General features: G+C 63.9%; 1 protein-coding gene and 1 pseudogene across 1 annotated transcript; one reads left to right on the forward strand and one right to left on the reverse strand.

The window, feature by feature from the left end:
• Positions 1 to 1,843: 1,843 nt before the first annotated feature.
• Positions 1,844 to 16,977, reverse strand: HELZ2 (helicase with zinc finger 2). The gene is made up of 21 exons (XM_038572876.1): positions 16,872 to 16,977; positions 14,393 to 15,491; positions 13,932 to 14,115; positions 13,746 to 13,853; positions 12,853 to 13,370; positions 12,119 to 12,760; positions 10,471 to 11,254; positions 10,242 to 10,317; positions 9,647 to 10,163; positions 6,325 to 9,564; positions 6,077 to 6,195; positions 5,843 to 5,974; positions 5,598 to 5,756; positions 5,373 to 5,520; positions 5,164 to 5,280; positions 4,892 to 5,084; positions 4,625 to 4,759; positions 4,235 to 4,453; positions 3,926 to 4,082; positions 3,664 to 3,831; positions 1,844 to 3,125 (listed from the first exon to the last, which is right to left on the reverse strand). The coding sequence occupies exons 2-21, from the start codon at positions 15,436 to 15,438 to the stop codon at positions 2,944 to 2,946; spliced, it is 8,844 nt and encodes a 2,947-aa protein (XP_038428804.1). The 5' UTR covers positions 15,439 to 15,491; positions 16,872 to 16,977; the 3' UTR covers positions 1,844 to 2,943.
• A 2,834-nt stretch (positions 16,978 to 19,811) lies between these two features.
• Positions 19,812 to 20,874, forward strand: LOC100687503 (annotated as a pseudogene).
• Positions 20,875 to 25,524: the final 4,650 nt, after the last annotated feature.

Raw genomic sequence — 25,524 nt, forward strand, 5'->3', positions numbered from 1 at the left:
GGGATTCTCCAGGGGCCTCAGCCCCGTGGCCCAGCCCCTCCCGTCCTGCCCCAGGCCAGGGTTCCCCACGGGGACCTGTAGCTTCACGGGGACAGTCCGGGTTAAGTGAAGTCTTTCCCCAGAAGGAGCTAACGCTCATCCGCACGCCTGCCCCGGGGCGGTGAGGGCCGGGCAAGGCAGCCTGGCCCGGGCCTCCCCGAGACACAGGCCAGTGCAGCTGCCGCGTGGCGGCCCTCGGCGCCAGCTGCCACGCCCCGGGCGACCGGCCAGCCCCGCGCTGATGCCGCTACAGCCTGTCCTCGCCCTCCGGCTCGATCCCGCGACCTCGGGGTGCTCAGCCCGCTCGGCTCCGCGCACACGTCCTGCTGCCGCGGCTTGCCTGCGTCCAGGTCCAGGAGGACGGCCCTGTGTGGGGAGCTGTGGGGACCCGCCGTCCGCAGACCGCCCCTCCACTGCCGTGCCCGTCTCCGGGGTCGCAAGGGCCCCTGAGAGCAGGTGTGGCAGGAAAAGATGACCAGGAACAGGGATAGTCTCCCCCACTGGCAGAGGAGTGGTTTGCAGAGCGCGCGGGTCCCCAACTGTCAGAAATGCCCCGGGACCTGCCCCCCAGCTCTCGACGTGGGGTAGGCTCCCCCTAGGCCTCGCCAGGAGCTGACCCACTGGGCGCTGCTGCATGCCATTCAGGAGGCCAGGCCTCACTGTGGCATTAAGTGGCTGTGGGGTGGACACTCCTGGATGTTCCTCAAGGCCCAGTCACCCCAAGGCACCCTGGAGAGGGGAGGTGGGTGGGGGCAGGGGTGGGGCAGAGAGAGCAGAGCCAGAGCCCAGGGATCCCGGTTTGTGCCAGGTCACAGATCGCACCAAGAAGGGGGAGTCCGGTGTTGGGGGTCACCAAGGGAGGCGGGTCCCTGCGGTGAGAGCCCCTCGCCACCAAGCCTGGCACTCCCGCCTCTTCGAGCCTTGCCGGACTCCGGGCTGATGAGGGCACGACTTCCTGCCGCAGGGCACCTGTTGGTCCTCCCTTCAGTACTCCCCAGGTAGCAGGACTCCTCCGTGCCTGTACGGCTGTCCAAGACCCCCTCCGGGTCGGGCTGGTCTGGCCCCCTCTGCAGCCTCACAGGGGGCTCACAGGCCTTGGAGGCTCCTTGACCCTCCACACCCGTCTGATACCCACGCTGGCAATCAGGGAGGCCAGGGCCTGCCGCGCTGGCCTCGGCACAGCTGGTGCTGCTGGAGGCCCCGGGCGCTCAGAGCAAACGAGCCAAACCCTGAGTGGCCTGAGCTGGCCTGGAGGAGGTACGCAGTGTTCAGGCGTCCTTGGGGAGTATTCAGACCCTGGACCTCGCAGGACGCTGTCAGGGCTGGCAGCCTTGGGGACTCTGGACTTGGACTCTGCAACCAGCCCTGCCTGGGGTCAGAGTTCACTAGGCTGGGCACGCGGTCCTAGACGCAGCTCACCCCTGTGGCCCTTGGTCACCACCACCCAGCTTCCCGTGTTGTGGGGCAGACACTCCTCAGCCTGCCGGCTGCTGTCAGCTATGATGTGGGGACACCAGCCCCTGAGTCCTTGCTTGTCCGGTATCCAGCTATAATGGGCTCTTGGTTCTTGACAGACGCCATAGCCACCCTGCAACCCAAAACAAGAGGACAGGCCACCCTTTCTTGACCCAGTAAACCCCAAACACCCAGAAGTGAGAATAACATTCGGAGTGTTCTTTATGATAAAATTATTATTGAATCGTATAGCACAGAAACAAGAAAATATATATAAATTGGAATGTAGACATTTGATTTGTAGCAAATATCAGAACATCATCATTGTCGTCCCCGCCCACCCCCCCACCCCCGGCCCCCTGCCCCACCACTGGCAGAGGGCTCTGCAGCAAGGCCACAGGGAGGGCAGGCCCCTCCTAGTATAAGCAGCTTGTTGGCAGCATCCCTCAGGCCGTGGGGACGGTGGAAGTGCAGAGACTCTGGGCCCGAGCTGCCTGGGGGTGGGCTGGGGTGGCCTGAGGTGAGGGCGGATATCAAGGCAGAAGTTTCCAGAGCAGGAAGGACATGAATGCACCCTGAGTGACAATGAAGGTCCTCAACCTTGCAAACACAGGACAGGTTGTCCCAAAAGTCCTGACCTGGCAGCAGGCTTGAGGTTGCAAAGGGGAGGCAGAGGTCAGGCTGAAGGCACAAGAAGGCTGCCCATCCAGGGTCATCCCAATCCCAGGCCACCCCGCACACCCATGGTCCAGGTGTGGGCACCTGGTTCTGGTCCTCCCTTCCTCCTGCAAGGGCAGGTGGCTCCTGAAGGACACAGGGCTGGGGTCCCACTTAGGGTGGTGCGGACACAGAACAGGCCCTCTCTTCCAGGGGGCCTCTCTGTCAGTTTGGGCGAAGGAACTTGTTCCAGTAAAAAAAGCCACTGGCTTTTGGCTTATTTAAAAATTAAAAATAGGGGGGCCTGGCTGGCTCAGTCGGTACAACATGCAACTCTTAATCTTAGGGCCAGGAGTTCAAGCCCCACGTTGGGCATGGAGCCTACTTGAAACAAACAAACAAAAAAAGTAAAAGAAAGAAGAAAGTAGACCGAGCTCCCCAGCCAGCAGCACCCAGTGGGGTCAGGGATGGCATCCAAGGACCGAAGAGCAGCCCGGCTGGGACCTCCTTCCCGGCCTCTAACCTTCCGGGCAACACCAGAAGGCCCAGAGGCCCCCTTCCCTGACCCCTGAGCGTTCCCTGTCACCCAATGTCCCAAGGGAAGCAGCTCCCCAGGAGGCCGGCGTTCTTCCCCCAGTGTCCGCACCTGCCGGCTGCGCGGGCCTGGCCGCTCCCTGCCCCGGGAGAGGCCAAGACCCCGGAAAGGGGTTATTATTGCTCACGAGCCACCAGGTAGGCGGCCAGCAGGGCCCGCGGAGGGCCCGGGCTTCTGCGCAGTGGGCGGGGCAGGGCTCAGGGCTTGGCCTTGCCGCGGGGCAGCCCCAGGCCCGGGCAGGTGGAGCGGCCGCTCCCGGGAGCCACGGCGGGCCTCCTGCAAACGCGCACCTGGCCGGCGGGCACCAGGCTGCGCTGCGCCTCACAGAAGTCCAGGAACCGCCGCCACAGGGGGCAGCAGCTCAGGAGGCGGTGGTCTCCTGCGGGGCGAGGGAAGGCGGAGGGCTCCGTGGGGGGCCCAGCCCGCCCAGTGCCCCCCCAGGGAGCACCCCAGGGGAGCCCCGCCCACCGGAAGCCACACCCCCGGGGAGCCCCGCCCACCGGGAGCCACACCCAATCACGGAGCCACACCCCGGGAGCCCCGCCCACCCAGGAGCCACACCCCCGGGGAGCCCCGCCCACCCAGAAGCCACACCCCCAGGGAGCCCCGCCCACCGGGAAAGCCACACCCCCGGGGAGCCCCGCCCACCCAGGAGCCACACCCCCGGGGAGCCCTGCCCACCGGGAGCCACACCCCAGGGGAGCCCCGCCCAATCAGGAAGCCACACCCCCGGGGGAGCCCCGCCCACCCAGGAGCCACACCCCCGGGGAGCCCCGCCCACCCAGAAGCCCCGCCCCCAGGGAGGAGCCCCGCCCACCCAGGAGCCGCACCCCGGGGAGCCCCGCCCACCGGGAGCCACACCCCTGGGGAGCCCCGCCCCGCCCCGCCCCGCCCCACCCCCGGGCAGGCAACCTTACCGATGACGCAGAGCCCCTCTCTGGCCCGGGTGATGGCCACGTTCACTTGGTTGGGGTCCACGACGAAGCCCAGGAACCTCTTGAGCCAGCTCTTCGTTGGCCGCTGGTCCAGGTCACTCTCCTGGCACGTGCGGACCGTGCTCACCAGCACGTAGCGCCACTCGCTTCCTGCAGTTGGGCCGGCACCATGAGGCCCGCCCCGGCGCTTCGCCCACCCTGGGACCCGCGTGGCACGCGCCCCCTGCCCCAGGGCCACCCTCACCCTGGCTCTTGGTGATGGAGCACACGGTCACTCCGGAGACGCCCTCTCGCACCAGCCTCTTGCTGATCTCCGCAGCCTGAGCGTTGTAGGGAGTGAGGATGGCGACGTCCTTGGGCTCCACTGTCCTGCCCAGAGTCAGCTGCTTGGCAATGCGGACCTGAGGGACCAAGGGGGTGCTGTTGAAGCTGGCCCAGGCGCCTCTCCTGCCCTGGACACCAGGGCCTCGCCCGTTCCCTCAGTTCCTCTGCCTCCTCCTCCAGGAAGCCCTCCCTGACCCTGGGGCACTAGGAAGGTCTCACTGGCACTCACCACCGCGGCCACCTCCTCCGGGTTGGCCTTGGAGTTTTCATTCCCTTCATCTGTGGACACCAGTAGGCTCTGCTCATGGCCCTGCACGTGGCCGAAGATGACAGAGCAGCTCTCCTTGCCAATGTGGCCGAGGATGCTGGGCGGCCGCCTCAGGCCCTGCCAGGTCTTCAGCTTCTTCTCGTAGAACTCCATGGAGGGGAAGGCACAGATGCCCTCGTGCTGCAAGGCAGGGCATGTGCCAGGGGCACGTCACTCTCTACCTGTCCTAGGGCTCAGAGCTGGGGGGCCTGGGGGCCTCCTGTGGCCCAGAAAAGGCCAGGTGGACACCGGAGGTCAGGGCCCCGGGTGGTGACACCTGGGCCGGAGGCCTAGACCCTGGGACCGGCTTACCATGCGGTACTGCGTGTCCAGCATGTGCGCGTCCACGTGGTACCTCTCGAACAGAGACCGATCCAGCCCCAGATTTTGCAGCTGTTCGTTCTTGACCACTGGCCGCAGCTGCTTGTGGTCCCCGAGAAGAACCACCTGGGGGGCAGGCGGGCACAGGCCTAGAGGGACGCAGCTCCGTGGCCATTGCCACCGCACCATGACCGCGATGCCGCCCTCCGGGTTGAAACCCACAGCCCGTGACCCCCGCACGGGGCTCCCGGCACTCACCTTCTCGGCCTTGGAGAAGGCCACCAGAGGGATGAGGGTCTCCGGCTCCGTGGCCATGCCTGCTTCGTCGATGAGGATCTGCCGGACGTCCAGCTTCCTGAGGCTGGCTGAGGCCGCACAGGAGCATGTGCACAGGATGACCCTGTGCTGGTCCAGCTCGAACTTCCGTGCTTTCCCCAGGATGGTCTTGTACCTGCACCGGGATGCCATCTGGTCCTATAGCGAGCCCACGGCCCGAGGCCAGAGACAACCCCACGGCCCCGGCTGCTTACCAGCTGAGGTCCTCCTTGGAAAGGATCTCCCCTTTCTGCAGCCGGGCATCAAAGTCCCTGATGTCCGGTGCGTAGGGGTTGGAGGATTGCCGGACCCTGTGGTGCAGGGTGATGCTCCTGGGGTGGGGGACATCCATGAAGCCGCATTAGTTCTCGCCCAAGACGGGATTGGGGCCTCCACTCACACACACACAGCTGAGCAACCGCACCTGAGGGTCTGGTTGGGCCTCCCCTCCCGGGGGCTCTTCTTGGGCAGGCCCCGGCTGCCCACACCCGGCACCGGAAATTCTGTGGCCTCGGCCTGCTCACTGTACACTCGCAGCGGCTTCAGCTCCGCTCTCCTGCTCAGGAGCAGCCCTGGTGGCCACGGGGCGTCAGGGACGGTCCCCGGGCCAGCACCCCTGGGCGAAGCCCCCACAGCCAACCCCACGCACCTGCCAGGACGTCCACCGACTTGTTAGAGGGGCCACAGTACAGGATGCAGGGACCCCCCAGCTGCTTCTCCCTGGGGGTGTCACAGGCCCCCGTCTGCTCCTCATTTGACTTGTGAAACCAGAACACGATGTGGAAGGCCACCACTGTCTTCCCGGTCCCTGTGGGCAGAGAACGCGATGAGCAGAGCTGCCGCCCCCCTACCCCGGGCAGCCCCAAGCACCCACAGCCCCGGCAGGGGCCCCACCTGGAGGGCCCTGGATCACGGTGAACTGCTTCTTCAGAGCCGCCCTGACAGCCCTGTTCTGGCTGCGGTTCAGCGTGTGGGGGCCGCCAGGGAGGTCGAACGCCTGCTTCTCCAGGAACCTGCTGTATGTCCCTAAGGGAGGGTCAGGCCTGGCTGAGCAGGGGTGCAGGGCAGGGCCCAGGCCGGATGAAGGGACTCAGCGGCGGGGCGGGGGCTGGCCGGACGTCCACCTACCTCGGCCACGGGTCTGCTGGGAAAGAAGCTGGCGGGGCAGCGGGATGGGCCGGCCCAGGGCAATGTTGATGACCAGCGGGGATGCGCGCTTCAGCCCGCGCACGGCTTCTTCCTTGCGACTGGGGGCAGGTGGTGGTGAGGGGGACACTGGGCACCCGCAGGACTGGCCCGGGGAGGGGACCCAGGGAGCTGTCGCCCCACCCCGCCCGCCAGCCTCTCCCTGGCGTCCCCCCGTGGAGGCCACTCACATGTCCGGAAGCTGCTTGGGCAGCACCTCAATGGTGAATCGGGCACCAGGCCTCAGCACCTCTTCTGGAACCTTCTCCATGGCCATGTGCTGGATGAAGAAGTGCACCTGCTTGGGGGTCTCCTGCCGGTCGGCCCGGCCCTCCTTCGGGTCCCAGTCTTCTGTCAGCCCGTGGGCCACCCACGTGTACGTGTCGGGGTCGATGCTCAGGAAGGGGCCGGGGCCGCTGGGGCCGCAGGCCGGGGTGGCCGGGGGAGGCTGGCCGGGGCCAGCTGAGGGGAGCCGCTTCTCTGCGGCGGGCACGGCCAGCAGCCCCTCGAGCCGGAGGCAGAGGTAGCAGTGGCCAAAGCTGAGGTCGATGCAGTGCTCACTGAGGAAGGAGGATTCCAGGCAGAAGGAGCCCCGGAGCCGCCGCTGCGGCATCTGCTTCACATCCCAGGATATGCTCACGTGCTGCAGCGTGATGGAGTCACTCTCCAAGACGGCGCCGGTGGCCGACTCCAAGGAGCAGAAGGGCCCCCACACGCGGGAGTACTCGGCCACGTCGGGACAGCGGTCTCGCACGGCCTGGGGCATCTGGTCCAGGAAGCAGCTGCCCAGCCGCTCCACGTGCTCCAGGCAGAGGGTGAAGCCGGGTGCCACCGTGCACAGCTGCAGACTCGGTGCCAGGAAGCCACGCTGCAGGGTGGCACTGAGCTGCACCTGCAGCGTGTCCCCCCCGCCCAGCTCCCGGGCCACCTCCACAAAGTGGCCGCAGGGGCTCTGCCACACCCGGCCCAGCATGCGCTGCTGGGGCTTCGCCGCGCCCTGCTCCCGCACGAGGGCAGCCAGCTCCGGCCACCGCTGCTCCTGCACCAGCTCCAGCAGCTGCTGCCACAGGCTGGCGTCCACGGGCCTAGTGTGTGGGTCGAGCAGGGCGCCCGGCAGCGGGGAGCGCGGCCCGTCTGCCCACACGGAGTAGATGCGGCGCCGCCACACAAGCCGCAGGCCCGGCCGCCCCTCCAGGTTGCCGGGGTGCTCGGCCAGTTGCAAGGAGCGGTAGTGCACGGGGCAGAGGTCCGGCAGGGCCTCGGGGTCGGCGGGGAAGAGCAGCCTGAAGCAGCGGGAGCCGGTCTCCACGCCCACCACGAAGCCCAGCTTGCTCCGCGGCTGGACCTTGAGCTGCGCCGCTAGATGCAGGCTTCGGGCCTGGCGCTGGTAGCTCTGGGCGCGCCCGTGCTGGTAGCTGAATTCCTGGCACAGCCCGTCGATGTCGCGGGCGGAGTAGGCGGGGCCGCCGCGGCCCAGCGCCAGCAGGATCTGCCGCTGCAGCACCACGTCCAGGTACCTGCGGATGGGGGAGGTCGCCCACGTGTACCAGTCCACCTGCAGCGAGTAGTGGCCAGCCTCCTGCCGCTCACCTTGGCAGGAGCGGCCAAACGCAGAGCGGGCCAGAGCCTTGCGGAGGTCCAGGCCCACGGGAGCCAGAGAAGGGTGCAAGTCGTCCGTGGTGATGAGGTCCTCCACGCGGTTCCAGTCCCCGGCGCGGGCTGCGAGCTGGACGTGCTCCCACAGGGAGGCCAGGAGGTAGATGTGGCTGCCGGGGGACCCGCGGCTGGGCAGGTGGTGGCGGAGGTGCAGCGACAGGGCCACCAGCTCTTGGTGCTTGTCACACAGGGCCCCCAGCTGCCGCTCACCGGGCGTGGGCTGCCACCGCAGCGGCGTGACGGTCCGCGTGGGCTCGCTGCTCACCAGGAGCTCGGCCACCAGGCTGTTGAACTGGATCATGTACTCCTTGATCATGACGTGGGCCGCACGGAAGCCCAGCACACAGTCCTCGCTGGGCTGCTCGTAGTGGGAGTCGGTCTGCAGGCGGCGCCGGCGCAGCACCCGGGAGAAGTGGCACGCGGCCACGACACAGGCGTCCACAGAGTCCAGCTGGGCGGGCAGCTCGCGGCCACCACCCGGGTGCCTCCGGATCACGGCCTCAGCTTCCTCGTAGGACAGCTGGCGGTCGGAGCAGATCACAGAGGGCGCGAAGTGCAGGCTTTTAATCTGGTCACTGCCCTTCTCCACGGTGAGGAAGAGGGAGATGGCCAAGCGGTCCTGGCCGGGCAGGAGGCTGAGCACGTCACGGCAGAGGCCGGCTGGCAGCATGGGCACCGGCTCCCGGTCAGGGGCATAGAACGTGATGCCCTGCCTGCGGGCCTCCAGGTCCACGGCCCCGTCCCTGGGAAGGGAGCTGGCCACGTCAGCAATGTGCACAGCCACTTGGTACCTGGGGCCCAGATCGCGGACGCTGAGGGCATCGTCCAGGTACTGGGCGCCCTGGGGGTCCACGGTGAAGGTTGGGAAGCCGCGACAGTCCTCCCGGTGGTCGGGGGCCCGGCCAAGCTCCGCCCGGTACTTCTGCAGCACCTTGCAGAGGGCTGCGGGCTCTAGTGAGGGCTTCTTCAAGCCGTGCTCCAGGTCCAGGACGCGGAGGCCCTGCTCCCACGTGGTGGCCTCGGGCAGCACCTCCAGGACGATGCCCAGGGGGTAGTAGAAGCGCTGCCGCCACAGGACGATGCGCACCCAGAAGAGCCGGCTGCCCCGGGCCTCGGCCGTGAGCCGCTCATACCCCACCCGCTGCACGCGGCCCTGCTGGACGCGGTGGATGGGCACCTGCAGCGGGTCCTTCAGCTCGGCCACGAAGATCTTCGTCACAGAGCCATCGACGGGGGTCATGATGCGAGAGTCCCACTCATCCATGCGGCACACGAACACCAGCTCCCGGCGCTTCCTCTTGAGCACGCCCACCACGCAGCCCTGCCGCCTCCCCGGGCAGCCCGTGTCCTGGCCCAGGACCTTCACGAGCACCTCGTCCCCGCTGAAGGCCATCCCACAGTGCAGGCGGCCCCTGATCTGGATGGGGCTGGAAGCCACGTCATCCAGCGGGAGGGCTGTCGCCTGCTCGAAGGTCTCCTGCACGAAGGCACAGTGGCGGTACAGCTCGGGCTCCGAGCAGAGTAGTTTCTGCAGGGTGGCCCGTGGCAGGTGTGTGTACTGCCGGGCCTGGTGCGGGGACTCGGGCCTGGCAATGGTGTCCAGTAGCCCATCTTCCCGGACGGTGACCGTCACGTTCCGGCCTTCATCCAGGAGCTCCTGCAGGATGGAGTCGTCCGCGTTGAGCTCCGTGTCAGAAGGCCAGAAGTCGGACTCAGTGTCCTCAGGGTCCTCGGGGTCCCTGTTCTCCGTGGCCGTCAGCCCTGCCACCGCATTCCTGGAGGTCCCGTCCCCCAGCGACGAGGTCCTCGATGGTGCCGATGTTGCGCCTTCCACCTCCGTGGGCACCGTGGCAGGGCCCCCCACCACGGAGCAGCCCCTGGCCACAGGACCTTGAGGCCGCGTCCCCTGCCTCTGCCCGCGGCGCGGCCTTGTCTCCTGCTGCCGAGGTCTTAGACGGGAAGGTCCTCCCCCGAGCCGTGGCCCCCGTGGCCGCACGCTCTGGGGCCGGCTCCCCTGCTGCCCTTTCCTCTGGGACAGCGTCCAGGGCCGCCGCTGCCGCAGACCTCCCGGCCTGGAGGGCCCAGCGCTGCTGCTGAAGCACGCCCTGCTCGATGTGCTCCAGGGACAGGCTCTCGGGGCAGACGCTGTGATGCTTCACACACTCACGGATGAAGCTCTTCCAGAGCTTGCTGCAGGCCCCGGAGGAGCAGAGGGCCAGAGCGTTCCCCACGGCCACCACCTGGGACTGGGCGCGGGTCATGATGGTGTTGAGCACGCGGGCGTCCGTGAAGAACCCGAGGGAGGCTGTCCCTGAGCTCAGCAGGCTGTGGTGGTTGTGCACGGTGCTCAGCACCACCACCCGGAACTCCCGGCCTGCAAGGGGGCACCGTCAGGCCAGGCCAGGCCAGGAGGGGAGGCCCCCCCGCCCCCGCCCCCGCCCCCGGCGCCCACCTGGCAAGATCTCAAAGCTGCCCACGGACACCTGGCCCAGGTTCCTCTTCCTCAGCTCCTGCCTCAGCGCAGTCACCTGGAGACACGCGGCCGGCGCAGCGGGCCTGGGTGAGCGCTGGGCGTGCGGTGCGGGCCCCCCAAGGGTGGGACTCTGGCCCCCCCACCCAGTGCCCCGGAGCTCCCGCCCCGGCTGCAGTCACGGGGCTCAAGCGCAGGTGGGTGCACTTACCTGGGCGCCGTGCGACACAACGCAGATGTGCTTCTGCTCCCGGGCGCCCCAGCAGGAGGGCCAGCCGTCGTGGAGGTCCCGCACCTGCTCCACGACCTGAGCCACCTCCGCCGCGTTCAGCCAGGACGTGCTGGACAGGTCGCGCTCGGGGTTGCCCGCCACGTGACAGAACATGAGCGGGTGCAGCCTGGGGTGCGGGGGCACGCGGCCGCTGGCGTGGATGGGGCTGCCCTTGGCCACGTAGAAGTGGCGCGAGACGAAGCTGAGGATGGCCTCCGTGGAGCGGTAGTTCTGGTGGAAGATGAGGCGGCTCCGCTGGGCCACCTCGTGCGCCTCCCGCTGGTAGTGCTGGAACAGGCGGTACAGCAGCGTGTGCCCCGCCGCCTGGGCCCTGGGCACGCTGAAGAGCCGGGGCGTGACCTGCATGTGGTCCCCCGCCAGCACCACGCGGGTGCCGGGCGCGGCGTAGCGCAGCGGGGTGAGCGCCTCGCACTCCAGCATCTGCGCGGCCTCGTCGATGAGGATGTGCGAGAAGAAGCCGGCGGGCACCCTGAGCTCGCGGGCCTGCGACGTGGTGGTGACCACGATGCGGTGCTGCTCCAGCTCGGCCCGCGTCGGTGCGCGGAAGGCCCGGCGGTCCTGCGTCAGGCAGCAGTACTGCAGCACCGTGGCGTCCGTCTGGCTGGGCGGCCGGTCCGTGTACATGACCCGGAGCGGGGCGGCCTCGGGGTGGCCGCTGCTGACGTAGCCGTGGAAGTGCTCCTCGATGTAGATGTCGGCCGCACTGAGGGCAGAAGGGCACACGGGGCCTCAGCGGCTGTCCATTCAGGCCCCGACTGTGAGCCCGGCCTGGCCTGCAGCGAGGCCTGTCCTGCCCCCACAGAGCTTAAACACCAGCACAGAGGACGGACACACAGACAGAGAAACACGGAAGGTCAGAGCCAGACGAGAACTGGCAACAGCGCAGGTCGGGGAGGCCAGGGAGGGCTCCCCGGAGGAGGTGAAGGAGGGGCCGGCCGTGCAGAGAGGCAGATGGGGGAGCCGCAGGGGGGCCAGGGGCCGGGAGACCTGGCGCCGGCTCTCAGGAGCACTGAGGCCAGCCCCTCACACACCCAGGGCCAGCGCATTCTGGGGCAGAAGCCGGGCCCCCGCGGGAGAGACCCCTCCTGAGCAGCAAGTGCTGGGAGCTAAGAAAACCACACTGACCGAGGGGATCGGGTGAGAGGTTGAGGGAAGAGTCTGTGTTCGTCTCAGAGACGACGCCAGGACCTCGCCCCGGGCCCCTCCCCAAGCAGCACACCCTGACCCCGGGGCGCCCTGCACTGGGCCTGAAGCACAGGTGTCCCCTGTGTCTCTTAGCCCAGGACCAGTCAGCTAGGACAGAGGGTCCCTAGGGTCAGAGTGACCAGACTCACCCCAGGGGCCGCGCTGCTCCCCGCCCCCCAGCGTCCACAGGGCAGCCAGAGGATGCGAGCCGAGCCCAGCCCCACTGGGCCGATGGCCAGGCAACACGGGCGGTCATGCCCGGGCCTCCAGCGGCCTCCCCTTCCTCTCTGGCGGTGACCCCCCAAGCCAGTGGCACACGCTCCCCAGCCCTAGATCCTAGGGAAGCAGGCTCCGGGCAGGTCTGGGTGGTGGCTCTGCTCACCTGTTGGTGTGTGTGCAGATGAGCACCTTGGTGTGCGGCTGCCGGATGACCTCCAGGGAGGCCATAGCCAGCGTGTAGGTCTTGCCTGTGCCAAAAGGGCCGTAGATGAGCAGCGGGGCAATGGGCCGCCGGCCCCCGGGGCTACTGCCCGCAATGAAGGCCACAGCCAGCTTCTGCTTGCGGTTGCCCTGCATTGCGGGCGGGATGGGCAGAGGGTGGGGCAGGTTGCAAGTCGGCAGGTCAGGCACCACCAGGCGCTCCTCAGGCAGCGCGTCCACCGCCTGGTGCCAGAAGCGGAAGGTCAGCGGGTCGACCTGGAACTGCACCTCCAAGGTGGGGCTGGTTTCGGGCTGCAGCCCCAGGGCCGAGCAGCAGTGGTTGGGCAGCAGCAGCCACAGTGCCTGCTCGGAGCTGGCCCGGGTCTCCAGCCGCACCTCGTACACGGTGTGGTCAGGCGCGGGGACGGGGGCCACCAGCGCTGTGCTGACCGCCCGGCCCAGCAGGAAGCCCTGGTCCGTGTCTGGCAAGAGAGAGGAGGGGCTGGGGACCTCGGCGAACAGGGCTCCCGACGGCGGGAAGAGCATGCCCAGGGCCGGCGTCTGCAGTGACGTCCTCAGGGCCACCGCGCCCCGGAAGTTCAGCCTGCGGGGAGGACAAGGGTCAGCGGACGGGGCCGGCACTCGGCCGTCGACACCCCAGCAGCGGCCGTCCCCCGCCCACCCGCCCTCACTCACTTGGCCACCAGCTGCTGCTGCACGGCTTCCTCCTCATAGAGAAACTGGTGCATCCTCTGCCGGTAGTTGGTGCAGGACATGGGTCCGGAGGCCAGGCCGCCGGGACTGAAGTCCAGGGCCAGGGCGGGCACCTTGTACATCGCCACCAGGGCCTCCTGCTCGGCCGTCCGCACCACACCAGGCACCACGTGGCGGTTGCCGGTGTGCCAGCGCTCCAGCTCCTTGGGGCGGCTGTCCCCCGGCCTCCCCCGCAGCCCCGGGCAGGGCACCTGGCCCGCCTGCAGCCTCAGCTTCCGCAGCAGCACTGGCCTGCGGCCGAAGTCCAAGACCAGCCACTGCTCGAAGCAGCCGAAGGAGGCAGTCCGCACGCGCACCTCCACCTGGAACGCGGCTGGCGAGGCACGCGCCTGGAAGCGCTCGCCCTTCGCATAGAGCTGGCCCGACGGGAGGCCGGGGGCCGCCAGCCAGAAGTCTGCGCCCAGCTCCTGCTTCAGCAGGGCCACGTGGAGCAGGGGCTCCTGGGGGAGAGACTGCACAGTCAGGGCGCCCAGCCCCGGCCCACCCGTCAGAGTCCAGGCGACACACCCGGCCCTCCCCACTCTGCTGTCACCCCAGAAGGGCGCTCGGCCAGTCTGAACCTTGGGGTCCCCTCTGCAAAGGGGGCCACAGGCTGGCTGAGGCAGCCCCCGTGGATGCTGAGTGAGGCCACGGTGTAGGGAAGCTCCGGGCACACGCGGTCACTAGCCCGGTCCCCACCCTCTGTCAGACACTGCACAGAATAACCCCACAGCGCTTGACGTGCTCCGGGTCACACGGGCGTGGCCAAGGGGAGGCACAAGGCAGCGGCCGCAGACCCCAAACCCCAGCCAACCCGGGGCCTGCTGGCTCCTCACCTTCGAGTTGACGTCAAATATCCAGCTGTGCTGAGTCTTCTTCTCATGGGCCTCATGCACCAGGGGCTGCTTGCACGTGATGGACACGCCTTCGACGGTCTCGGCCAGCTGCGCAGGGAAGCCTGGCTGTCAGCGGGGTGGCTCTGGCCCCAGCGACGCCCTCCCACTCACTTGGTCCCCGCTTACCACCAGAACCTCACTGCTACTCCGCTGGTACTCAGCCAGCAGCCGCGTCTGGTAAGACGCCAGCCCCTCCTGCCAGGCGGCCCGCTCCCGCAGCTTCACGGCCTGCACCCGTCGGGTCCACTCTTGCAGCTCCTGCTCTGAATGCGCCTTGGTGCAGATGTCCCCATACTCACAGAGGCTGGGACTAGGAAAGGGGAGGCGAGCAAGCAGAGCAGGGCTTAGCCCTCTCAGCCCCATGCTGGCTTGTGGGGGAGGCGGGGCACATTCCAGGCCTGGGGGCGGCAGGGTGGGAGCAGGGACCTCCTCTATCCTATGCCAAGAAGAGGCCCGGCAACAATGGCCTCAATGAACCTCCCTTGACCAGCCCCAGAGGCCAACGTGGGGGCCCGCCTGTACCACGGAGGGGACAGGGAACCCCTGGCTCACCCTCCCACCCCGCTCCCCCACCCCACGGTCCTTACTTTGGGCAGAGCTCAAATGTGGAGAGCCCCGTGGGTGGGCTGCGGTGCTCCCAGCACTCCTCCTGGTCCAAGACCACCATCTGTGCGTGCTCCAGGGACGAGCAGTGGTTCTCAAAGGCCTCCTGGGAGTGGCAGGTGACCAGGCAGGCCCGGCAGTACAGCTTGACCCTGGGGGCCTGGCCAGGGCGGGCTGTGCGCTCCTCCCCACTGGGGGCAGCGGGCGAGAGCAGGTCGCACCGCTTGAGGCCGTCCAGCTGCTCAGCCTCCCACACGGCCATCTCCACCGCGCTGTGCGCGTACTGGCAGCGGGATGCCCCGTGCCGGCAGGGCCGCCCGCGCCCCACGAACATGCAGTAGGCCAGTGGCTGGCCGTACTGGGGCTGCGGCCGCACCTCCACAACCTGCTGCTTGCAGCGGCCCTCGGTGCTCACGTGGGTCAGGAGCGAGGGGCAGGCTCCATGCTCGGGGCAGCGGCCCCGGGCGTCCACCGGGCAGACGCGGGGAGGACAGCAGCGGAAGCAGTGGGAGCACAGCAGCTGGAAGTGGCCGCCGTACTCGGCACGGATGGCCTCGGCTGGGCTGCGCAGCTCGCCCTGGGCCCCACCGCCCTGCAGCTCGGACTTCAGCCACATGCGCCTGACGTTGTGCTCACGCTCGAAGGTCCAGACCAGGGCCTCCTCCCGGCTTCGGGCAAAGGTGCACTGGTTGTGGTGGCGCTGGCAGCCGAGCCCCGGGCTGTAGTACCAGCAGACCTCATAGCGGGCAGGCCGTGGGAAGCTGGGCCGGCGGTCCACCTTGCGCCAGACCCTGCTCTTGGTGGCTCCTTTGAAGCGGGCCAGCAGGATGGCTTGGGGACAGCTGTGCTCTACCTGGCGCAGTAGGTAGGTGCTCTCATTGAGGCGCTGAGTACAGCGGGAGCAGCCTAGTCGCAGGTCCAGCTGGGCACACAGTCTGGCCAGAGGTAGCTCCTTGGTGGCCATGGGGCTGCTGGGCGATGAGCTGGACCCTGGGGACACCATCTCTGGCCTGGCTCTGCGGAGCGGCATCCCAGGCTCCCGGTTCAGCTGGTCCTCTGGGGCTGTTCAGCCATGTGAAATGTCTGGAAGGGAAGGAGCAAGGTCAGACCCCGAGGCCAGGAGGCCCACGTGTACCCCGGGGTGGGGGCTCGGATACACGGGGCGTCCCCATCAGGCCGGGGGCGGCGGAGGTGGAAGCAGAAGCAGGGAGCATTCCGTCCACCAGACAGGAGGAGAGGTGCTAGGTCTGAGGAGCTGGGCCCCACTGACCCCAACCCAGCCAAGACCCTCCCTCTTCTGAAGGGTCTCTGGGACCTGCTGGAGAGGAGCCTGCGGCGGGGCGGAGGGGGGGGGTGGTTTGCCCTGGCAACAGGAGCCTGCAGAAAGGCAGATGCCCTGGGGGCCCAGGGACTCTCTGGGTTCCCGGGAGCCTCCCTCCTGGGTCCTTGTACTGAAGTCCCCTCAAGCACAGACTCCTCTAAACACACAGCAAGCACATGCCCCCCAATGCACCCCCGCCCCCCTCCCTGGCTCTGCAAAGTGATAGCTCCTGAGAACCGCGGGGCAGCCGGAGGGGTGGGGCGGGGCAGCCAGGACTGCGAGCCTCGGAGCTGCAGAAGGAAGGAAATGGGGATGCCCTGGGTCTGAGGGGAACTTTCGGGGAAAACTTTGAGGGCACCGAGAGATGTTTTGGAGGAAACAGCTGCAGCCGCAGCGTCAGCCTCGAGTGGGAAAGCCCACCCCACTCCACAGAGAATCCTGAGTCCACCTGCAGGGGGGCCGGGGGGACCTCCAGCCTGCTGGATATTGGTAAACAGGGCAACGCGAAGGGTTCTGGACCTGAGGTGTGGAGACCACGGCCGCCTCCCACCCCCGGGGTGAGGGCAGGATGGCAGCAGGATGGGGGTAGGATGGGGACAGGATGGGGGGCAGGACAGGGGAGCAGGACGGGGGCAGGATGGGGGTAGGATGGGGACAGGATGGGGGGCAGGATGGGGGGCAGGACGGGGGGCAGGATGGGGGCAGGATGGGGACAGGACGGGAGGCAGGATGGGGGGCAGGACAGGGGAGCAGGATGGGGGCAGGACGGGGGTAGGATGGGGACAGGACGGGGGGCAGGACGGGGAGGGCAGGACAGGGGAGCAGGACGGGGGCAGGATGGGGGCAGGATGGGGACAGGACGGGAGGCAGGACGGGGAGGGCAGGACAGGGGAGCAGGATGGGGGCAGGATGGGGGCAGGATGGGGACAGGACGGGGACAGGACCGGGAGGGCAGGACGGGGAGGGCAGGACAGGGGAGCAGGATGGGGGCAGGACGGGGGCAGGACGGGGGCAGGCCGGGGGCTTCGGGGCCCAGGGTGCAGGTGGCTTCCGAGCACCCCGGCCCCCCGCCCCCCAGGGACGTCCCCCTCCGCCCCGGCCCGGCCCCCGGAGACCCCCGAGCCCGGCCCGCGGGCGCTTACCCCGCGCACGGACCCCGCCGCCCGGCGCCCCGGCTCCCGCCCGGCGCCAGCGATCACTTTCGATTCTGCCCCCGGTGACTCAAGCTGACGCCCGAGCGCGGAAATTACCTCACCGCCCCCCGCCCCGCCCCCAGCCCGCCTCCCGCCGCGGCGCCGCCCCCGCCCGCGCCCCGACCCGACCCGACCCCCGGCCCGGCAGGCGCCCCGAGCTGCCCCCAGGTGCCCGCGCGCTCCCCGCGGGGAGGATGCTCCTGTGCGGTTTGCAGAAGGGGCCCTGCCCGCGGGGGCCGGGGGCGGGAGAGCCGAGCGGAGCAAAGGGCAGGTGCTGGCGGGCGCCCCTTTGCTGCAGAGCCGCTCAGGCAGCGGAGGGGGCGTGGGGAGGGGGCACCGGGGACCCCGCCGGAGGCCCGGGAAGGGGAGAGGCTGAGCGCCGGGGGCGGGGCTTTCCCAACCGGCTCCGTCCAGTCTAGGTCAGAGGGGACCCGCCCTCTTACCTGGGGAGGTTCTCACCTGAGGATGCTCTGCAGCCACATCCAACCCCTCAAAATACACCAAAGCTACCGGTGAACCCTGAACGAGCGAGCCGGGAGGGGCCACACCCCTCTCTAGACAGCTGGAGGGGTCAGGAGCGTTTTGCAGCTTAATTGTATTTGATTCCCAACTTTCCTGCACAGGTGTCATCCGTGGTCACCTTTGAGGAAACTGAGGCACTGTGCTCACTGGCTGAGACTCAGCAGGCAGCTAGCTAGCAAAGCAGCCAGTGCCCCCACTGGGACTTGATGTACCCCGAAGGGTCCTTGCTTCCTAGATTCATAACCTTGTAGCATCCCCTTGAACCATGGAGAGAGCTAACATATGGCAGCTGTCTGACGACCAAGGCTGGGCCAAAGGCAACTGTGCTTGCTCCCGGCTCGCAGGCTGACTGTGGGGGGAAGCCAGCCGCCTCCGTGCGAGGGCGCTCCAGCAGCCCTGCTGACAGTCCCATGCCAGAAGGGACAGCAGCCTCCTGCCAAACCCCAGCACCAATTGTCTGGAATGTATGTGGGTCATTCTGCAAGGGGACCCTCAAGTTCCAGCTTGACTGCAACCTCAAGAGAGACCACAAGCCTGAGTCACCAGCTAAGCCACTTCCAACTATGAGATAATAAATGTTTAATGTTGTTTTAGGCCAACAAGTCTTCGGGTGATTTCTCACACAGCAATAGATGGTCAACACACCAAAACTGCACCTCGGTGACATGCACCTGTATGGAGACAAGCATCACATTGTAAGGGGCAACAATGGCCTCAATGAACCTCCCTTGACCAGCCCCAGAGGCCAACGTGGGGGCCCCGCCTGTACCACGGAGGTACGATGATGGGAGGCAATGATGGGAGCTCCCCAACTAATTCAGGAAATTGTCTGGGTGCATCCTTAGTAATCATACTAAGAGCCTCAAGATATATAAGCATTGGGGAATCCCTGGGTGGCTCAGCGGTTTAGCGCCTGCCTTCGGCCCAGGGTGCTATCCTGGAGTCCCGGGATCGAATCCCACATCGGGCTCCTTGCATGGGGCCTGCTTCTCCCTCTGCTTGTGTCTCTGCTTCTCTTCCTCTCTCTGTGTCTCTCATTAGTAAATAAATGAAAATCTTTAAAAAAAAAAAGATACACAATCATTAAGTTAGAGGACGTAACAGAAGAAAGTATTCCATAAATAAGGGCAGCAACACAAGACCTAGGAGTCACCTTAACAAGAAACATGCAAGAACCCTGGAATGTTCCCGAGACACAACAGAATACCACCGAAAATGGAGTGGAGTACTACATTCATGGATAAGGACATTTAACATAAATATATTAACTCTTCCTAAACTCATCCATGAATTTAATACAATCCCAATAAAATTACTAAGAAGAATTGGGGGATAGACAAGCTGATTTTAAAATTCACTGGGGTGCTCGCTTCGGCAGCACATATACTAAAATTCACTGGGAAAAGCATTACCTAAGCCAGCAAGAGTGGGCAGGAAAATTATTACGAGGAAGAGTAACAGAAAACGGAAGAAGAGAGATCATTCCCAAACTCCTCGTACAAGCCCAGCATTACCCTGATCCCAAAGCCAGATAAGGACACCACAATAAAAGAAAATTAAAGACCAATAGCCCTGCTGAATATAGATGCAAAAATTGTCACTAAAGAATCTACAGATTCAATGCAATCCCAATAAAAATTCCAATGACATTTTCCACAGAAATAGAAAAAAACTATCCTAAAATCCATTTGGAACCACAAAAGACCCCAAATAGCCAAAGTAATGCTGAGAAAAAGAACAAAGCTGGAGGTGTCACACTTTCTGATTCTAGGTTGTAATACAAAGCTGTAGTAACCAACACACTGTGGTCCTGGCATAAATACGGGCACATAGACCAGAGGAATAGAATAGAGAGCCCATGGGCACGTGGGGGGCTCAGCGGTTTAGCATCACCTTCAGCCCAGGCCGTGACCCCGGGGTCTCAGGATCGAGTCCCACATCGGGCCCCCTACAGGGAGCCTGCTTCTCCCTCTGCCTGTCTCTGCTTCTCTCTGTGTGTCTCTCATGAATAAATAAATAAAATCTTTAAAAAAATAAAAATGAGCAAAGGACCTGAATAGACACCCTTCCAAAGAAGACATCCAGGTGGCCGACAGACACGTGAAAAGATGCTCCACATCTGTTGGCATCAGGGAAACGCAAATCAAAACCACCAAGAGACGTCAGGAAACGACAGATGTTGGCGAGGACGTGGAGAGGGGGGAGCCCTCTTGCACCGCTGGTGGGGATGCAGGCTGGTGCAGACGCCTGGAGATCAGCGTGGAGGGTCCCCAAGAAGTTAGACACAGAGCTGCCTTAGGACCCGCAATGGCACCGGGTTTGTATCTGGAGGAAGTGAAATGAGCCTCGGAGGCCGCCTGCACCCCCATGGCCAGGACACGGAAACCCACGCGTCTGTCACCTGATCAACGGGTAAAGAGGACATCGGTGAGTTAGTTTGAAAAGAGTAACAGGGGGATCCCTGGGCGGCGCAGCGGTTTGGCGCCTGCCTTTGGCCCAGGGCGCGATCCTGGAGACCCGGGATCGAATCCCACGTCGGGCTCCCTACATGGAGCCTGCTTCTCCCTCTGCCTGTGTCTCTGCCTCTCTCTCTCTCTCTCTGTGACTATCGTGAATAAATAAAAATTAAAAAAAAAAAAGAAAAGAAAAGAGTAACAGGAGAGGAGTTCTGCCAAATATGAAAACACCCTGTGCAGCTGCTGAGTGTGGTTCTGGAGCACAAGGGGACAAGCCGTGGGCAGAACAGAAAGTCCAGAAACGGGCGGACTTGCAGAGCTCCCTGCGTAGCGGGAGACCGTGTGGCCGGGAAAAGCTGCTGCCTCCCACCAGCTCTGTTAGGGCTGCTGCAGCTCTACGATTCCGCTAGGACAAGGGGCTAGCATCTGGAAACGAAAATAGGGCGGGGGATCCTCTACACAGGACCTCGCACCTCAATAAAATAGCAGACGGATCAAAGATTTAAACAGGAGAGAACGCTCCTCCTCGGCGCCGCCTGTGGAGGTGGCAGCCGTCGACCGCCGGGCATCACGGCCACCCTCAGACCGCTGGGGAAGCCCAAGATCGTTAAAAAGAGGACCAAGAAGTTCATCCGGCACCAGTCAGACCGATATGTCAAAATTAAGCGCAACTGGTGGAAACCCAGAGGCATTGACAATAGGTAGCAGAAGACTCAAGGGCCAGATCTCGATGCCCAACATTGGTTACGGGAGCAACAAGGAAACAAAGCGCGTGCTGCCCAGTGGCTTCCGGAAGTTCCTAGCCCACAGCGTCAAGGAGCTGCAAGTGCTGCTGATGTGCAACAAATCTTACTGTGCAGAGATTGCTCACAATGTATCCTCCAAGAACTGCAAAGCCACTGTGGAAAGAGCAGCCCAGCTGGCCATCAGTCACCAATCCCAGTGCCAGGCTGCGTAGCGAAGAAAAGGAATAGACAGCTTATGTGCGTGTCATATTTGTGTTAATAAAACCATAAAAATAAAAAAATAAAATAAATAAACAGGAAAAAACCGCCAGCCGGAAAGGCACAGAAGGAGCCGTTTGTGCGGGGAGGTGCGGGGGCAAGGCCCTGGTCGGGGGCGCTCTCGGGCAGCAGGTGCAGCGGCCGCCACGTCCCCAGCTCCTCGGACTCGCTTCACTGACGTTCAGGTGCTGGTTTGAAATCCGCCGCAGACGCTGAATCGTGGCTCTCTCTTTCCCCCTCAGAGCGCGGGTAGCCATCTACCAGCACGCCACGAACACATTCAACCACGCGAAAATAAAACAATTCTTTTTTTTTTAAAGATTTTATTTATTTATTCCTGAGAGACCCAGAGAGAGAGGCAGAGACACAGGCAGAGGGAGAAGCGGGCTCCATGCAGGGAGCCCTACGCGGGACTCGATCCGAGATCCCGGGGTCACGCCCTGGGCTGAAGGCAGATGCTCAACCACTGAGGCCCCCAGGCGCCCCTGCACCTTGGGTTCAAAAAAAAAAAAAAAAAGGAAAAGCATATAAAGTTCAGGGGCACCTGAGTTGGGTGAGTAGCTGACCGTTGATTTCAGTTCAGCTCATGGTCTCAGGGTCATGGGATCGAGCCCTGCCCTGCTTAAGACTCTCCCTCTGCCTCCCCCACCCTCTTTCCCCCTCTCACTAAAAAAAAAAAAAAAAAAAGAAAGATAAAGAGAGAGTGCGCGTGCACGAGCTCGAACTTCAGCTACAGAATCAGAAGAACCAGAAGCCAACTGCGTGGCCGGGGCGGGAGGAAGGCTTTTGCCCTCTCCTTTCTCGTAGGCCTGAGTTTATACTAAGGGCTCGCGATCCTCACTGAAATAGGAAGGCGGAGGGTAAGAGGCGCCGTGCCCTGGATGGTGAAGGCTGCAGAGCGCCGGTTCTCCGCGGTTCTCTGCCGGCCCGGCCCTCACCTTCGGGCTTTGCAGCTCCTCCCGGCGCTGATGGGGCCCACGCGGTCATCTGGCGCAGGGCTCCTCCCGGACGTGGACGCTCGCACTCACGCCGTCCTGGCCTCTTCGGCTTCTTCCCGGAACGCCAGGCAGGCACGTCACTCGATGCTGGGCCCACACCTTCTCCTCTTGCCGCCCCCAGATGGACAGATGGGCAGCCCATCCTCCCGGGGGTCCAGGCGTCCTGGACCCCTCGTGCTTGCCACGGACAAGCGGTCAGACGTCTCCCGGCCTTGGGATCAGGGCTCATCACCCCCACAAGGCAGACACATCTCGCACGGGGCACGGCGCCTGGAGGACACAGCCCCTCCCTGAATTTCCAGACCAAAATGCAAAACCTCTTATCAATCAGGCGGGCGCCTGGGCGGCTCAGCCTCAGCGGTTGAGCATCTGCTTTGGGCTCAGGGCGTGACCCTGGGGTCCCGGGATCGAGTCCTGCATCGGGCTCCCCGCAGGGAGCCTGCTTCTCCCCCTGCCTGGGTCTCTGCCTCTGTCTCTCTCAGGAATGAATGAATAAAATCTTAAAAAAAAAAAATTCACAAGGAACCATCACAGACTCTACTAAATGACACCCCCTGCAAAACCGTCCGGGTCATCAAAGACCAGGAGAGGCCGGGGCACCGCAGATTCTCACACTAAAAACCGCACGTGCGTATATATCGAATTAGGAGGCATCGTTAAAGGGGAAACGTGGATGTGAGCAACCGCCCAAGTCTCCTGGTTTAATGAGTGACAAAGTACACCTTCTTAGGAAGCAGACACTACGAAGTCAGGGGTCAAGGGTAAAGGGCCTGACGTCAGGGGTCAAGGGTAAAGGGCCTGACGTCTGCAACGTGCTCCCAGAGGGCTCAGACATAAGTTTATTTATATAATAAACCAAGCGGGACAGATGTCAGAAATTGGTGAATCTAGGGATCCCTGGGTGGCGCAGCGGTTTAGCGCCTGCCTTTGGCCCAGGGCGCGATCCTGGAGACCCGGGATCGAATCCCACGTCGGGCTCCGGGTACATGGAGCCTGCTTCTCCCTCTGCCTATGTCTCTGCCTCTCTCTCTCTGTGACTATCATAAATAAATAAAAATTTTTAAAAAATTGGTGAATCTAGATGGAGGACATAGAAGTGCTTTGCACTATGTTTGCAACTTTAGCCTAAGTTTGTTTGAAATCACATCACATTAAAAATAAATAAGACGTCCACCCAACACCTCCCCCAGTTAACCAGGCCTTCCCCACACAGAGGATCTCCTAGTGGATAAAGCTCGGCCCTCGCCGTCCGCGGCCCTCTGCTGTTGCCAGAACTTCAGGAAAGCCCCGGATGCCCCTACAGACACCACTTGGGCTTGTGGAGGTCCCACTGCGGGGCCGTGGTCCGGCCCGGGCTTCACATTACCCCGTCTGGTCTCAGGTAATCCTTCAGACCCACCTAAAGAGAATTTGAATACCCAGGTATGGCCCCCAGGGACCTCCCAGGGACCCACCCAGCCAGGAGGTCACACCCTGGCCTTTGAGTCTAGGAGTGGGAGGCTCCCAGGGCACAGCCTGGAGGGTCTGTGGAGCGGCCCTCATCCCACCTGACCTGGGGGCAAGGGAGGGGGAGGTCTCATCCCAGGAAAGGTCTACACAGCTCTTTGTCCCAGCTGCTCTCCCCGCCCCCACCCGACCGTGCGGCTGCCCTGCGCCGCCCTCCGTGCACCCCCACCTCGAGCCTGGAACCCTTCCTGGAGCCCCTGAGAGTGAGCTGTGCAGAGTGACGAGGATGGCCGTGGTGAAGACTGAGGACAGCCCCCGAGCCCCCGATGTGGGGGAGGAGCTGGCCAGCCTGGCACAGAGCGCACAAGTCAGACTCCTCCCCACCGGGTCCTCTAGGGTCACCGGTTGGGGGCAGGGCGCCGCCCCGCAGGTGGAGGGCGTGCCGGCAAGCCCTGCAAGGGAGGAGCCGCTCCTGTTGGAGGACTGGCCTCTGGGGACGTCACACACCTGCCTTAGATCCCGGCGCCGGACCCCTCCCCTCGGCTGGACACCTGGTGTGCTCCCTTGGCGGCTGTACCTGCCTCCACCTCCTACCCATTGGGGGCAGAGCTGAAGCCCCGGCTCAGGATGCGGGTCGGGGGGCCAGAGCCCTGGGTCTCCTCCAGGCCACACACCTGGCCTCTGGGCCTCCCTCCTCAGCTCGCAGCCAGCTCGCCCTGTCCCCTCCCAGGCAAAGTCCAGTCCCCAGCCACCCCCACCCGTTGCCTCCAGGACCTGGCTTGGTCGTGTAAAGAGAAAGTTCAGGACAAGGAAGGCTGATTGCATGGCAGGCGCTGGGCAGGCTGCGGAGCCGCGGGAAGTCGCCCACCATCCAGAACCATCCAGAACCGTGGGATGCTGGCCCGGTCCACCTGCAAAGGTCAGGAGAGCGCCCAGGCCTGACCCGCAGCCCGTCTTCTCCAACGGCACCAGGGCAGGGACGGCTCTGCCGAGGACGGAGTGGACCCCAGCCCTCCGTCATACCACACTCACTCCGCGTGGATCCCTTCAGTGTCAGGGCCCGACACTAAGGCTTCTAGAAGAGAACAGAAGAAATCACCACAGCCTCCGGGTAGGCAAATACTTCTTTAAAGGAACATGAGAAGCGCTCATATAAAAGAAAAAGTTGGGGCAGCCCTGGTGGCTCAGCGGTTTAGGGCCGTCTTCAGCCCAGGGCGTGATCCTGGTCCTGGGATCGAGTCCCGCATCGGGCTCCCTGCATGGAGCCTGCTTCTCTGTGTGTGTGTGTGTGTGTGTCACATGAATATATAAAATCTATAAAAAAAAAATTCCCTTTCAAAAAAAAAGTTGATAAACTGCATTTCATGAATAATCAAAAATCTCTGTTCTTCAAAGACACCAGTGAGAAACATGAAAAAGCAAGACACGGGCTGAAGGAAAATATTCAAAATACACATACCTGATGAAGAGCTCTATGCAGATTATTTTTCTTAATCTTAAAAACTCAGTATTTTTAAAGCATTCTTTTAAAAAATGAACAAATATTTGAACACATGCTTCATACAAGAAAATATGCAAATGACCACAAGCCCGTTAAAAAGGGGCCCAACATGCCTTCAGCTCAGGTCATGGTCCCAGGGTCCTGGGGTCGAGTGAGTCCTGGTCCGGCTCCCTGCTCAGTGGGGAGCCTGCTTCTCCCTCTGCCTCTGACCCTCCCCCTGCTGTGCTCTTAATCTCTCTCCAATAAATTAATAAAATCTTTTTTTTAAAAAAGTGCCCGACATCACCAGGGAAATGCAGATTAAGTGAGATGCCACTCAGACTACAGAAGAGCGGCTGACTCTGAGAAGACTTGGAAAACAGTTTGGTGGTTTCTTCTTCCTTTTTTTTTTTTTTTTTTAAAGATTTTATTCATTTACCCATGAGAGACAGAGAGAGAGAGAGGCAGAGACAGGCAGAGGGAGAAGCAGGGAGCCGGATGCGGGACTCGATCCCAAGACCCCAGGATCACGCCCTAGGCCAAAGGAAGGCACTAAACCGCTGAGCCACCCAGGGATCCCAGTTTGGTGGTTTCTGATAAAGTTAGATGAGCTCCCAGGTGTCTACCCAAGAGAGAGCAACATGCTGCTCCTGCTCCTTCCCCTGCTTCTTCCCCTTCCTTCTTCTTTCAGAGACA

The sequence above is a fragment of the Canis lupus genome, chromosome 24 (genome assembly GCF_011100685.1).
Source record: "Canis lupus familiaris isolate Mischka breed German Shepherd chromosome 24, alternate assembly UU_Cfam_GSD_1.0, whole genome shotgun sequence".
In the NCBI taxonomy this organism is placed as follows: domain Eukaryota; kingdom Metazoa; phylum Chordata; class Mammalia; order Carnivora; family Canidae; genus Canis; species Canis lupus.